A 16,061-nucleotide genomic window follows, 5' to 3' on the forward strand; every position below is an offset into this window, starting at 1 on the left:
AGCTCAAAGTGAGCCTTGAACAGAGGAGTTTCTAAGTGAAGGAAAGCGTAAATCCAGGTATTAAGTACATGACTTTAATCCCAGCATTACAGGAGACAGAGCCATGCAGATCTCTGAGTTCAAAGTCAATATACAGAGCAAGTTTCAAGAGAGCCAAGCTTGGGCATTGAAAGAGCTGGAAAACAAAATTGGTAATAACAAGAAGGGCTATGTTCTAGTCCCATCAAGCCGCTGAACTTGGCAGCTTTGGCCATAGCTTCAAGAATAGAAGTGACTACTGGGACATTTGATCCTGGTTAGCTGGAGCTAATAAGTTAGTGGTGATTGAGAAGAGACCAACATCACTCAGGTAAAGACTTCTGGGAAGTGTTTTCTGAGAGTAAAAAGAAGCTGTGTTCCAGAGGTAGCCAAGGTTGAAACTCAAGCTTCAGCTTGGTAATATTTTAGAATAACCCAGGTGGTACTAGTTTTAAAGGTATGAAAGGGTCATGGAGAGCAGCTGAGGCTTCTCACTGAGAGGGGCCAGGGAAGGCAATTGGCGAAGGTGCAGCCTCAGTTGCAGTTGATGGCCCAGGACTGAATTGGTCATGCAAAGAAGTTGAGGTTTGGTACTGTGAACACAGCCTATGAGTTTACTGGTAAGGACTAGATGTAACAGAAGACTCCATGTTTTGGAGATGCCAGTACCATAGGTTGATGATCACCAAGAACAGCAGCAGCAATAGAGTTTATTCCACAAGACTCTAGTCTATAGAGGATGGAGCTGGAGAAGTGATCCAAGCTCTTTCGATGAGCCCAGATCATGTGTATATCTCAGACACTGGAACCAGAAGCTGTAATATTGAAGTTGCTTTGGATACCACAAGGTATTTGAGATGTCAGAAATGTGGGAGAGCTGCCAAGGAAAGCTGCTAACAGGGAGTGGAAGCAGCCAAAGAGAACAAAGTTTTTTGCTGCTTAATGTCAGATCTACAAACAGCAGTCAAGAAGGATGGACTGAGTTAGATATCTGAAGAGGGTTTTGATATCAGACATGAAGATGTAGAGTTGGGAGTTAGCCCAGATGGCTTTCTGTCTTGATTTAGTTCATTATTTCTTCACCATGACCTTTTAGAATAGTCATGTATACCATGCATGATGTTGGAGATATGTGATCTGCTTTTTGGTTTTGATTTCTTAAGGGATTACAGTTTAGAGATCACATGAATTTTATGAGACTTTGAACTTTGGAATTTTATAGACTATGGGACATTTGAAGTTGAACTAAATGTATTTTTCATCATGCTTTGGCTAGGTATGGCCCACACAGACTCATGTATTTCAATAAGCATATAGGAGCCAGGAAGTAGAGTGTGGTTGTTTGAAAATTCTTGGCCTAGGTTGTGTCACTTTCAGGCACTATTGTCTTGATGGACTGAGTGTGGCCATGTTGAGGTAGGTGTGGCCTTGGAGGATGTGTGTCACTGTAGGGTAGGCTTTGAGACCTTCTTCTTAGCTTTCTGGAATCAGTCTTCTATCTTCCTTCTGAACAAGAGGTTGAACTCTCAGCTCCTCCTGTGCCATTCCTGACTGGACACTGCCATGCTTACTGCCCTAATAATGGGCAGAAGATAATGGAATGAAACTCTAAAACTGTAAGCAAGCCTCAGGTAAATGTCCTTTAGAAGAGAAGCCCTGGTCATTACTTCACTTCACAGCATGAAACCTAAGACACAGTGATGCTATTAATGACACTCTGTTATGTTTGCTGACAGCGTCTTAGTATAACTGTCCTCTAAGAGGTTCCACCCAACAGTTGGATAAAACAGAAGCAGAGTTCCACAAACAAACAGTAGGTTTATCTGAGGGAGTCTCGTGGAAGAGTTACAGAAACAAATTGAAGGTCTCAGAGAAAATAGAAACTCCATAAGACCAAAAGATACAACTAACCTAGACCATTGGGGGCTCTCAGAAACTGGATGATAAATCAAAAAGGTGACCTTGCCATCCCCTTCCCCCAGGTTTACCTTGGTCTTCCTATGGGTTCCCCCAACAACTAGAGCAGGATCTGTCCATGAATTTGTTGCCTGCCTGTGGATCCAGTTCTCCTAACTGGGCTGCCATTTTTGGCCACAGTGAAAGATATGCCTTGTCTTGCAGTAACTAATGGGAGGTGGGAGGGATAAGGGTGATATTCTGTCTTCTATCACTTGAAGATGATGAAGTCCCTGCTATTTGTTGAAGGATTCAATCGTTTTATGAGCCTCTGTAAATGGACTCTCCGTGCTGCTTCTTACTACTGTTAATACACTTCTCTTATGTGTCTAAATAGATAACAAAAGGTTACTTTTGATCCAGTCAGATCCATTCAGATTAAATTAGAAAAGTTTTCATAAATTAAGATATACTCTTCATTTATGGAATCCTTTTGAAACAGGATATTTCTATATAGCCCATGCTGTTTCTCACATGATGGGACTATAGGAACACACCACTAAGGCCGGTTAAGAGTTATTTTTTAAATGACCTATCTTTTGAATTGGAGAATGAAAAGATAAAATAACATTCACAGTTGCCGGGCAGTGGTGGCACATGACTTTAATCCTACCACTTGGGAGGCAGAGGCAGGCAGATTTCTGATTTCGAGGCCAGCCCAGTCTACAGAGTGAGTTCCAGGATTGCCAGGGCTACACACAGAAACCCTGTCTGGAAAAACAAAAACAACAACAACAAAAAAAAAAAAAAACCCAAAACAAACAAAACCAAAAACCCTACAATAATAACTTAAAAGTGGCAAATCAATCCATGTATCCTCACTAATTAGGTTATTACTTTGCTTTGTTAATCTTATCAACTTAAAAATATTTGAGCTGTGTTTGTGTTTATACACCTGTGCCATGGTGTATATGTGACAGGTATAGGACAACTTATTGGTGTCTAGTATCTATTTTGCCTTTGTTATTTGCTATTATATTATTTAGCATTTCTTGATAGTCCCTTTAGAAGGCTGGACATCAAATTGAAAGTCAATCATGGGTAGAAGCTGACAGCCATGTGTTCTACTTGAGAGCTTTGTAAAGATCACCAGACAACTCAGCTCTTGCAAACCAAACCACAGTATTTTATTTTCATATAAACTCCATAGTCCACCCCAGATTCCCTTTTGATCATCTTACAAATCACCATTTTATGGCCTTATCCTTTAATTCTTATATATGCCATCAAGTACATTTTTTAACATAGCAACTGAGTTCAGACATCTGCCTAACTTTGAAAGCAGAGACAATTAACTACCTGTGTCAGATCCCATCCTGAAATTATCATTCCCACCAAACCTGTGCCTAACCTCACTCTGTCCCAGGCTGACCTTGAACTCAGGAATCTCCTTACTTCTGTATCTTTCTGAAAAGCTCATATTTTATTGCAGCTACCATTGTTTTTTTAGGTCTGTGAAGTCCCACACACAATTCACATTGCATCTGTATATTTTCCATAGTTATAAAGTTATATATTTTGAACTCATATTTTCAGGGCTCTTTCCTACAACCTTAAGGGTTGTCCTGAAGGTCACAGCATTTAGAATTTTTGCTGAGGAACAGAGTCTCACTCTTGACTACTGGAGTCGGTCTGTTTCTAAGTATCATGGAGTCAATAACTTCGGCAAGAAGAAAAATATCGCTGGGCAATAGTGGTACACACCTGTAATCCCAGCACTCTGGGAGACAGAGGCAGGCAGATTTCTGAGTTCGAGGCCAGCCTGTTCTACAGAGTGAGTTCCAGGACAGCTATACAGAGAAACCCTGACTCAAAAAAAAAAAATGAAATCCAAACAAAACAAAACAAAAAAAGAAAAATATCAAATAACCTTGGAAGGGAAAATATTTACAAAATGAGAAACACAAAGTAAATTATGTACATCATTATACAAATAAGCCCTAGGTCAACAGCAACTGTCAACACTTCTGGCGACCAACACCCTGCTACCACTGTTCCTGTGGTGCGAATCATTTCAAGCTGTCCCTTTCTTAGGCATGCATAACTGGACAAAAATTGATTTCCTCCATTACGCTTGAATGACTATGGTAAGTGATTTACTTCCTTCATAGCTATGATAAGAAGTGATAAAAGAAGGGACATCATCATGCTTGAATAAATTGTTGACACTTGTCAGAGTTTTCCCCAGAATATTGTATAACTGAAAGTATGTGTATTGACTAAAGATATTACCAGACCCTTTATTAGTTAGATTCCATTCAGTATGAGATCTTTCAGGTCCTCAAAGACTATTGTGATATACAAAGTCTTTAATAGATTGATTACACACTAAAGCTTTTACTCTTGTATAAAGATACAAAGGAATGCAAAATTTTACCATACTGACTACAGTCATGATGTTTCTCTGCATGGCTTTTTCTCAAACTTTCAATGACTATGGCTACATGCAGAGGGCTTTCCCACATTGCTTCTCAGTAGTCACACATCTTCAGTATGTGTTCTGCTATGTATTCATAATACCTGTGTTGTGAAAAGGCTTTATCACATTGATTACATTTGTAGAATTTGTAACCACTATGTGTTATTTTATGTATTTAGAGACCACAATGAAATACACAGTATTTAACACATTGGTTACATCCCTATGGTTCCTCTCCAGTGTGTATTTTTTGGGGGAGCAGTACCAGGAAGGTAACACACATTTTTTTTACTGCGCTGTCACACACAGTGTAATTGTCATCAGTAGAAGGCATGGGAAACAGGAAAATCAGCTACAAAAGGAGGCTCAGTGTTCACCTGATATATTTTAATGTGTTAGAATCTGGCAGGTAGTCCAGTGCCTTTTCCAGAATAGGCCAATGAAGACAAGTCCAATTTCATGTCTAAGCTTCAGTGAGCTCCTTAGCCAGCAGCTTATACATAGATACACTTTCATGGGAGTACACCCAGTCTTCTCTGTACAGTCCTAGCACTTGGGGTCACTAGTGAGAGAAAATAGCCATATTTGCTTGTTTGGGGGTCTGCTTCTTGATCATGAAGGTCTCTAGATCCTCAACCAGATTAATGGTGAAAACAACACCCCCAAAGGAGACATAATAATCCTCCATGATAGGGCTTATCTCTAAGGATGTCAAAGAACTCTGTCAGGGGATCCAGCATGTGTTCTCCAAGCCTTTCAAAAGGTGTCTCTTCTAGAGAGATTGGGTTGTCCAAAGTTCTGAAGTTCCTCAAATGCATCACTCAGACACTCCTCTTTTTGGTATTCAGTATCTAATTCAGGTAGTGGAGGTTCAAATGGGCCTGGTGGATTGTGCCATTGGCTTTAGTTGTGACCACTGGCTGCAGTCTGTTTCCTTCTCCTTGAGGCAGGTAGAGCCCAGTACTCCATCATGGCAGCAAGCCTGCAGCACTCCTATGTTGCTCCTGCTCAATAGCAGCTCTGTGTGAAGTCTTGTATATATTAGGAGATGATGACTGTGTTGTGAAAATGCTTTACCACATTGCTTACTTTCATAAGTTTCACTCCGGTGTGTTTTCTTTTATGTAATAGTAGGTAAAAGTATGTGAAAATGGTTCATGCAATTGATTATGTTTGTAAAGTTTTACTCCAATATGTATCCTTTTATGTCATTGCAGATGAATGTAATATGCAAACATTAGAAAGAAGCAAAAGAAACGTGTCCTAAGTATTGACTTTTTGTTATCAGGCTCCATTTCATCATAGGGTAAAACTAAGTTCTTCTTCCCAGGTTCAGGGGAAATGGGTATTTTTCAAAAGCAGATCACCTTCCACTTTTTATCTTTTGTTCCAGAATCATAAAGCTCTTTGTAACCTTCTGTTCAGCGAAACATATGACTCTTCAAAACCACAGCTTATGTTATACATCTTTGTTTCTCAAAACATAATGATGGTTCCAAAATACACAAAAACTAATGGATATGATTGCACAGACTGTAATATCTATAATCTGCATCAGTTGACATATATCAGCTATATAAGGGAAGCCCCCTATTCCTGAATCCAGATTGGTAGAAAAATGTAGATATAACTTGGCATAGGTATTTCCGATTTTCATGCTTAAAACATTTGTAAGATTCTGTTTTTTTTTGGGGGGGGGGAAGCATTTGTGTTTCAGTTCTTCTCCTGAGTGAGATCCATGGCCCTAATTAGTCAGCAATAGATTGATTAAAATGAATTCTTCTCATTTCCATTGACCTAGTATCTGAGTAGAGTTGAATCCCAGTGGATTCGATTAACACAAAGGCCCTACAACATTACTTTTATTCATACAATTTCCCTCCAGTATGAAATTTTCATAATGATTAAGAGTGTATTATAAATGTGAAAAAGTTTCATCATATTAAATACACTCATAGGGTTTATTTCTAGTAAGAATTCTTTCATGTATCCAAGGATGATAATGGCATGCAAAGGTTTTCCCACATTCATTACATTCATAGGTTTTCTCTCCGGTATGAATTTTTGAATGTTCCAGGAGACAACTCTGACTTAGAAAGTCTTTACCACATGATCACATCCATAGGGTTTCTCTACTATGTGCTCTTTTATGTTCTAGAAAATGGTTCTGACTTACAAAGTCTATTTGCATTGCTTATATCCATAGGGTTACTTTCCACTATGTGTTCTTTTATGTATTTGTAGAATATCATGACGTGCAAAGACTTTACCACATTGCTTACATTCATAGGGTTTCTCACCAGTGTGTGTTCTATTATGTCTTTGGAGAACATCAGGTCTTGCAAAGCTTTTACTACATACCTTACATTCATAAGGTTTTTCTCCAGTATGTGTTTTTTTATGTATTTGGAGACGACTGTGATATGGAAAGGTTTTACCACATTGAAAACATACATACGGATTCTCTCCAGTATGTGTTCTTTTATGTATTTGGAGATTCTTGAAACATGCAAAGGCTGTACCACATTGGCTACATTCATAGAGTTTCTTACCAGTATGTGTTCTGTTATGTTCTAGGAGACTGCTCTTAATTACAAAGACTTTATCACATTCTTTACACCCACATTTCTCTCCATTATGTGTTCTTTTATGTGTTTGTAGAATATCAGGACGTGCAAAGACTTTACCACATTGCTTACATTCATAGGGTTTCTCTCCAGTGTGTGTTCTATTATGTCTTTGGAGACTTGCATGATTTGTAAAGGTTTTACTACATAGTTTACATTCATAAAGTTTTTCTCCAGTGTGTGTTCTTTTATGTATTTGCAGATTCTTGAAACATGCAAAGGCTGTACCACATTGACTACATTCATAGAGTTTCTTACCAGTATGTGTTCTTTTATGTTCTAGGAGACTGCTCTTAATTACAAAGACTTTATCACATTCTTTACACCCACATTTCTCTCCATTATGTGTTCTTTTATGTGTTTGTAGAATATCAGGACGTGCAAAGACTTTACCACATTGCTTACATTCATAGGGTTTCTCTCCAGTGTGTGTTCTATTATGTCTTCGGAGACTTGCATGACTTGCAAAGGTTTTACTACATAGTTTACATTCATAAAGTTTTTCTCCAGTGTGTGTTCTTTTATGTATTTGGAGATGACCAGAACGTAGAAAGGTTTTATCACATGGATTACATTCAGGGGGTTTCTCTCCAGTATGTGTTCTTTTATGTACTTGGAATTGACACTGATTACATTCATACGGTTTCTTTATAGTAAGTGTTCTATTATGTATTTGGACACTACTGTGATATGCAAATACTTTACCACATTGATTAAATGTATAGGTTTTCTCTTTACTGTGACTTCTTTCATGCCTGCAAAGACAATTGTCACATGTAAAAGGTTTACTGCATTCATTACACTGATGGGTCTTTCTATTTGTATGAATGAATTTTACAATTTTGTCTAATGGTAAAGAGAAATCAGGTCTTGAGAACTTATCATTTTCTTTACATTCATGGTATTCCCCTATATTTTTTGTACCTTTGAATATACCTGTGTTGCTAAGAGTATTTTTTACATAGCTCACATTCATAGCATCCATTAACTAGATGAAATTTTCAACTACTGAGTAGAATTATAAAAGCTCAGAGCTTTGCCACACTAATTGCATTCATAAATTTCCCTTTAGTACAGATATACTACATTTGTATACTGCATTTACAATGTGAACATGGACAAACAGAAGAATTTCCACATTCCTGGTACTGTAGGGATTTTCTGCAATGTGAGTTTGTGGAGGAACCCTATGATATTGGAAAACCAAATAATTGTAAACTTGTATCACATTAAGAAACTGGCCCCTGGTTCTGGAAAGACTCAGTGAAACAGTATTCAGCAAAACCAGAACGGGGAAGTGGGAAGGGGTGGGTGGGAGGACAGGGGAAGAGAAGGGGGCTTGCGGGACTTTCGGGGAGTGGGGGGGCTAGAAAAGGGGAAATCATTTGAAATGTAAATAAATTATATCGAATAATAAAAAAAATTAATTAAAAAAAAAAGAATAATATTTTTCTAAAACTCAGAGACAGTAAAAAAAAAAAAAAAAAAAAAAAAAAAGAAACTCTACTCAATGTAGGGACTACTACATATCTTCTAATTGTACTAAGAGAGAGAGGAGTACACTGCTTCTTTCAATATCCCTATACTCAAATGACTTGCATTAATTGTTACATATAAATATTAAAAGAATAAAAAATTAAAAAATGAAAGGGTTCCACATTACATTTAACAAAGGTTGACACTGTCTACCTCATAGATATGAGGTAAGGGATTAAGATTTCTCCAAAACAACATTCTTGACTCTCATAAACTATCCCCTTCTCACTTAAAGTTAGCAATGTCACTACAAGTATATAAGTAGCACCAGCTTTACTATGGGCTATTTACCTATTAGAAGGCTTTCCACAGCTGGGTGGTACTGGCACATGCCCTTAACCCCAGCACTTGGGAGGCAGAGGCAGGTGGATTTCTGAGTTCAAGGCCAGCCTGGTCTACAGAGTAAGTTTCAGGACAGCCAGGGCTACACAGAGAAACCCTGTCTCAAAAAAGTTAAAAAAAATTTAAAAAAAGAAGGCTTTCCACATATACTTATCAACTATTCAATGTGTATACATTTTTGCAATATCAAATTGGTATGGGATTAAACTGATTACCATTTCTATAGCATAATCTAACGGGGCTATGACACAAATGCTAGTATTGATTAAGGCATTGATTATATCCTTCTTACAACAATGCACTGGAAATACAAATCAGATACCTCAAATTGAGGTACATGGTTTTGTGAGAATTTAATAATCATTGATATGCTTAGAGCAGTGCTTTTTTACATTGTTGCTGTTCTTCAAAATTCAAAGGAACTAATGTTCCTTTGAACTAAGCAACTAATGTTGCTTCAAAGGCATATTCAAACCAACTTGCACATGAAAATTACCTTCCATGTCTTCTAGAACTTTGAAAATAGTCTTTGATATTGTCATCTTCCCAAATGTAGCCTAAAAATATAGTAACAGAAAATTTATAACAGATTATTGGAAATTGGGCAAAATTTAAGTTAGTGTCTCCCATGAACCTTAGAACCATACTTGATTCATTTACCTCATTATTTGTCATTCTTGATTAAAATCACAGAACAGCATCAATACCAATGTAACAATTGTCCTTTTATTTTAAAAGGTGAAAGGAAATTCACTGTCTTACCTATAGCAGTGAGATTGCTGTAGGTCTCCAGCATCACATCTCTGTAGAGACTCTTCTGTGAAGGATCTAGTAAAGTCCATTCTTCTGGAGTGAAGTTCACACACACATCGTCATAGGTCACTGCATTCTAAAATATCCCATATAGGTATACAATACAAAGCATCATGCCAAGATCACTTTAAATGTATGCCTCACTGTCAATATATTTGTATAATTCTGGGTCTTCCTCACTGATTTTTTTGACATGGAAGTACTAATGTAATAATAAAGTTATTTCAGAAGGAAACTGAATAATAAGGTTCACTCCTGTCATTTCTGTGCCACTGGAATAGAAAGAAAGAAATGCTGAGAGAGAGAGAGAGAGAGAGAGAGAGAGAGAGAGAGAGAGAGAGAGAGAGAGAGAACAATATTAAGCACATAGAGAAATGGTATGATATGAACAATTACTACCTAGGGAAAAATGATAGGCAAGTTGGGTGTATTGACTCATGCCTTTAATCCCAGAATTCGGGAGGTAGAGGCAGATGTTATCTCACTGAGTTAGATACCAGCCTGGTGGATGCAATGAGTTCCAGGACAACCAGAAGAATATAGTAAGACCCTAATTCCCCTGCCAAACTCAATCAAATGAATTAAAAAGATAGAAAAAAAGTTAAAGGTTGTTCCTGAGAATTATACATTCACTCTAGTTTGCTATTCATCTTCCAGAAACTTGAACTGACCCATTTTATATTATGACATTAATAATATCTTACTAAAAGGAAATGCATGTTTAAACAATTACAAGTGCACATATGAAAATATTACCAATGTAAATGTTAATCCTAAATAAGCAACATAGATCAGGAGAGATGACTCAGAAGAGAAGAGGTCTTACTGGTTTGCTAATAATTGAGCTCAACTGCCAGTACTTACATGTGGGCTCACAACTATCCATTATCCCAACTTCAGGGATTCAGCAGTCATGTTCTATGACTATTTTGAGAGCCAATCAGGCACACATATTCATGATATTCATGAATACAGGCAAAATACTCTTATTCATTAAAATATTTCTTAACAAACACAACAGACAAGATGAATGGAACACACAACAGTCCAATGAGACAGAAGGCTCAGGTAGTATTTATGACATGATTATGTGCCAGCCTGAGAACAGAATAGGCTTTCTGTCAAATTTCAAAATCCAAGATGTAGATGAAGGTCAGCACAGCAACACATGCTTAACATGTGAAAAATCGTACACTATAGGCCCATGAGCCAGTAATATAAGGGGAAAAAAAGCCAGGCATGTTGGCCAACAAGCTAAGAACCAGCCTTGGCTTAGAGAGTAATTTTGGGGAAAGGGTATTGGGAGCAGCAGAAAAAAAGAAACTGAAACCAAAACATGGATGCAAACTGACAGCCCATGTCTGGCTAAAGACAGCTTTCTGAAGATCACCCGACTGCTCAGCTCTTGCAAACCAAAGCCTTGTCTTTTATTTACATTTCAATACAATTGTCCACCCCAGGTTCCCCTTTGATTATTCAATGAATCAGCAACCCCTGACCACAGCGTCCAGATTTTTAGAAAAAGAGAACAAGTACATTCTTTTTTCGTAGCATTGCAAATGAATTCAGAGTTCTGCCAATCTCATAAATACAAAAATAAGTTTATTTGGATGGGATTGCGTTCTAAAATTACCACACCCTAAATCTTATTCTCTCTTCTCTTATTTTCTGACATGCTGGTTCATAGCAAAGCTGCCTTTGTTCTACTATATCTGTTAAGTTCTTAGTCAATTCATATTGCATCCTTTTATTTTACACAGTTGAGAAATTATATATTTTTCAACTCGTAATTTCAGAGTTCTTTGCCCTAGCCTTAAGGGCTATCCTGAAATTCACAATAATTAACATTTTTGGTGAGTAACATTGACACAATCTCAACTCCTGGACTCCAGCTATACCTAATTATCATGAAGATGAAATCCTTAACAGGGAGAGAATACCCTGAAGGAGGAACATAATGAAAATTACACACACACACACACACACACACACACACACACACACAAACACATTACAAACAAACCTTACAAATAGCAACTGTCAAACTCATAAGAGTCCCAAGTTCTGTTGGCTTGGCTACAGGGTTGGACACCATGCCCCACTGTCCTTTGAAGCCCATGCAGGACTTGGCACTCACATCTAATCCCAGCATTCTGGAGACAGAGTCAGGAGAATCTGTAAGTTACTGGCCTTCTCATATACAAACTTACTTAAAGGACAAGCATGGCTACACACAGAGACTTCATCTTCAAAAACAAAAACAAAAACAATAAAACTAAAACTGTAGAAACATCAGGGTAACAAAATAGCTTTAGCACTTAATATCAATTGCTTTTAGTGTATCTGATGTGATTAAGGGATAGAGTCACAACACAGTAGACACACACACACACACACACACACACACACACACACAAACCCCTCAAAAAAACAGGAAATAGGTTGAGGATACAGCTACCCCAATCCCATTCCCAATAAGAAATGTAAAAAGTCTCCTAGAAAAGTTTTTTTTCTTTTAAAGATTTATTTATTTATTATATGTAGGTACACTGTAGCTATTTTCAGACACACCAGAAGAGGGCATAAGATTTCATTACAGATGGCTGTGAGCCACCATGTGGTTGCTGGGATTTGAAATCAGAACCTTTGGAAGAGCAGTCAGTGCTCTGAACTGCTGAGCCATCTCTCTTGCCCCCTAGAAAAGTTTCTATGAGGTCCCTAAAGAAAGACACAAAAGAGAGACAAAAGCTCAAAGAAATCCTCCTATGCAGGAGCTTCTTGATTCAACCAACTATATTCGGCCTCTGGCTACTCTAGGCTCATGGTCATCCCAGATGAAAATGCATTTAGTTTAACTTCAATGGTCCTAATAGTCTGCAACAGCCTGTACACTGTTCAAATGTCCAAAGTCCCTTCTGACACTCAACAGTAATCTCCCCACTGCCACAACTTGTAAAATCAGAAAAGTAGTTATATCTTTCCAGTATACAATGGCACAGAATACCCTTTCCCATTTCAATAAAGAGAAATATGTACATAGTGAGGGAAGATTGGATCAAGGCAGGAGCCCAAATACCAAGTCCTGTAGCTGTGTCTCAGACACATGGGGCTTCAGTTAAAGGGTTTAGATGGCCATATCCCTGCAACCTCTCATATAGTTCTATCAGTTGGGGTAAATCCATTTCCTATATCCATCTCTCCATAGTCGATTTCTCATAGCTTATGTATCTCCACATATTGTGTTCTCAAATGCAACTCAGGCTTCATACACATAGCTTCATACAAGGAATTCACAGGGGTTTTGTTTGTTGGTTGGTTTGGTTTGTTTTAAAAAAAAAAAAAAAAACCACGAGGTTCTGACTCTGACAAATATAGATGGCTGGAACAATGCTAAACAAATACCACAAAGAAAAAACTTTGAATTCTACAAGACTTTGAATTTTACATCTTTCTTGTTACCGGAACCAGTACAACATGGATAATAATCTTGCAAAAGTCTGCTTCTAAATTGGGATGGAATATACCACACTAGTACCACAGTTGCATTAGGTTTTATATGAAGTTCCTATCTGGGACTAGGATTCCCTTTGCTTACTCATTCTACTATTTTAAAGGTTAGCAGGGGACAGTATTACTCTTAGGACACTTTTTAGGCCATTTCAAACTGTCATATGAAACTACCTAGTGCTGTTTATCTTAACAATTCACAGTCATTGTATTTGTTTCTGCCCTTGTTGCTTCTTTTCACTGGAGTCCTGAATGAGTCGCTAATAATAACCATTAAACAGATTTAATATTACATCTAAGAAATCAGTCCATTATTTTTTAATTCTGATTTACTCAATTTCCCAGGGTATTTACATAAGAAACATTTTGTTGGGCTGGAGAGATGGCTCAGTGGCTAAGAGCACTGACTGCGCTTCCAGAGGTCCTGAGTTCAATTCCCAGCAACCACATGGTGGCTCACAACCATCCATAATGAGATCTGAAGTCCTCTTCTGTCACGCAGGCATACATGCAAATAGAAGACTCATATACATACATAAATAAATCTTTTTAAAAAAAGAAACATTTTGTCACAAAATATCTAGAAATTTATCATGAAGTCTATTTTCACTGACATCCTACAACTTCAACTTTCAATGTCTGCATTACTTTCAAGACTCCCATCTTACAGGTCGTAAAAGGTGTAAAGCTCTCTATGCTCTTTGCCATCTCAATTCTTGATACTTTGGACATTCTTCCAAAAGAGAAAGAATACTTCCAGGTTCTGTCTAGCAGCAAAAAAAATCACTTTTTGTGTCCCCCCACCACTTTTTTTGTCCTAACTTTCTTCGCTGCTGTTGTGATTAAATCTTCTAACCAAAAGCATCTCAGGTTATCAATGGGTTTTTAGAATAGTTCTGTCAGATAACAGTCTATCATTTTGGGAGCTTAGGATAGAAACTCAAGGTAGAAAATGAAGACAAAAAGAATGGATAGCTGGGCAGTGGTGGTACATGCCTTTATTCCCAATGCTTGGGAGGCAAAAGCAGGCAGATTTCTGAGTTCGAGGCCAGCCTGGTCTACAGAGTGAGTTCCTAGGATAGCCACGGCTACACAGAAAAACCCTGTCTCGAAAACAAACAAACAAACAAACAGAATGGATAAACATTGTTTTCAGGCTTGCACTCTTGTTTGGTCACTATCTCATGCTCAGCTATCATTCTTAGCCAGTGCAGGCCTACTTGCTTAGAGATATTGTCATCCGCAGTGGAAAAGATTTCCCACATCAATCAACACAATCTCTCAGATATTACAACCAGCCATTCTGATGGCAGCCCTCCCTCAACTGAGGCTCCCTCAGATGACTAGAATTTTTGAAATATTGAGAATTGAAGCTAATTAGCACAGAGACAATAATGTGGCAAAAGTTTTAAAAACCCAGAACCAATGGGTTAACCATATCAATCACTTAAGTAGAAAAAGGCTAACATTGATGACTGGAACAAGTGAAAAACACAGATTTGCTGAGAAATGCAGAGAGGCAACTCATTAGCACCAAAAAGAGACAACTTAAAGTGCCCAAACAAACAAAATCTCAAGGAACTCATAATATAATATGGTAAATTTTCAGAAGACGAAAATAGGTGAAGGTCTACAATTTTCATAGAAACAGCAATATAATAAGAGTGTAATTAATAAAATCACACAACATACATGGTGTCACTGTTAAAAGAAGATACAATGACAGACATAAATATAACACAGTTGTTATAAGAATTACAGGATTATAATCAAAACCAAAATCAAACAAATCACTGGCAAGAACTCACACCATGCATTCTGGTTTACTTCTTTCCTAGTAATAAAAAAAATGGATTGTGGGTGGAGGGCTATTCCAATTGTATCGATTTGCATAAAGCATACAAATGATTCAATATTAGAGTAAATGATTTGGAGGAGTAAAATTATCTCATTCTCTTATGATAAAGAAAAGGATGTCTACTAGGAACACTTAGAAACATTTGTTTTGAATGAGTGATGATTGGATATAAGTCTATGCAAACCAAATGCAACAAAGCAAAGCTTTAAAGAAGTGTGTATTTGTATTATACACCTAAATAGCTTTTCTTGCACTAACTGATCTATAACTCAGAAGCATTTTGAAAGCAAATCTATTCCACTTTTTAAACATATGTGTGTCTGTGTGAAAGAGATCTTTTTCCATGTGAGTACATGTGAGACACCAGAGAGGAGGGCATCAAATCCCCTGGATCTACAGTAGCAGGTAGTTATGAGCCTCCCAATTTGGGTTGAGTATTGGTATCTGAGCTCAGGTTAAACCCAAAAAGAATATTTGCTAAGTGACCTAGCCAGTCCAGATACAATTTTTTTATCCAATAAACAAAAATTCTTTAACAGATTAATAAAAACAAAAACCTAGGGCTGGAGGTGGCTCAGTGGTTAAGAGTACTGATTGCTCTTCCAGAGGTCCTGAGTTCAATTCCCAGCAGCCACATGGTGGCTCACAACCATCTGTAATGGGATCTGATGCCCTCTTCTGCTGTGTCTGATGAAAGCAATGATGTACTCATTATGTATAAAATAAATAAATCTTTTTTTAAAAAAAAAAGCCTAAATAAGCATAGAATTAAATAAATGAACACTGGGAACCTGATACCTTAGTATTAAGATGTTGGGTATGGGACTAGGCAGAATGCCTCAAGACCTTCCCCATTCTGTGTTACTTGAGACCCAATACACGAGGTTTACTCTAGTGAGCAGTTTCCTCTCCCCCTTCCATTTCTCCTGTAGATATCACAGACCATCACCATTTGCTCTCTTCTTCCAGACTCATCTGTGTCTGA

General features: G+C 37.6%; 1 protein-coding gene and 1 pseudogene across 1 annotated transcript; both read right to left on the reverse strand.

Moving 5' to 3' along the window:
• Positions 1-4,788: 4,788 nt before the first annotated feature.
• On the reverse strand, positions 4,789-6,584 carry LOC127669260 (frataxin, mitochondrial-like; annotated as a pseudogene).
• Positions 6,585-6,601: 17 nt separating this feature from the next.
• LOC127669261 (zinc finger protein 431-like) lies at positions 6,602-11,863 on the reverse strand. The gene is made up of 5 exons (XM_052163114.1): positions 11,735-11,863; positions 9,661-9,787; positions 9,395-9,455; positions 7,700-7,775; positions 6,602-6,892 (listed from the first exon to the last, which is right to left on the reverse strand). Exons 1-5 carry the CDS (start codon positions 11,861-11,863, stop codon positions 6,602-6,604), a joined length of 684 nt encoding a protein of 227 aa, XP_052019074.1.
• Between the last annotated feature and the right edge of the window lie 4,198 nt (positions 11,864-16,061).

This window comes from Apodemus sylvaticus, chromosome 19 (assembly GCF_947179515.1).
Source record: "Apodemus sylvaticus chromosome 19, mApoSyl1.1, whole genome shotgun sequence".
In the NCBI taxonomy this organism is placed as follows: domain Eukaryota; kingdom Metazoa; phylum Chordata; class Mammalia; order Rodentia; family Muridae; genus Apodemus; species Apodemus sylvaticus.

Excerpts from the sequence above, each read along its gene's own strand:
- LOC127669261 (XM_052163114.1), bottom strand. The coding sequence starts at position 11,863 with ATGCTGGGATTAGATGTGAGTGCCAAGTCCTGCATGGGCTTCAAAGGA. Across the intron at positions 9,788-11,734 it reads TGACAGTTGCTATTTGTAAG|AATGCAGTGACCTATGACGA; the intron begins GTTTGTTTGTAA and ends GGGATATTTTAG. Across the intron at positions 9,456-9,660 it reads CAGCAATCTCACTGCTATAG|GCTACATTTGGGAAGATGAC; the intron begins GTAAGACAGTGA and ends CTATATTTTTAG.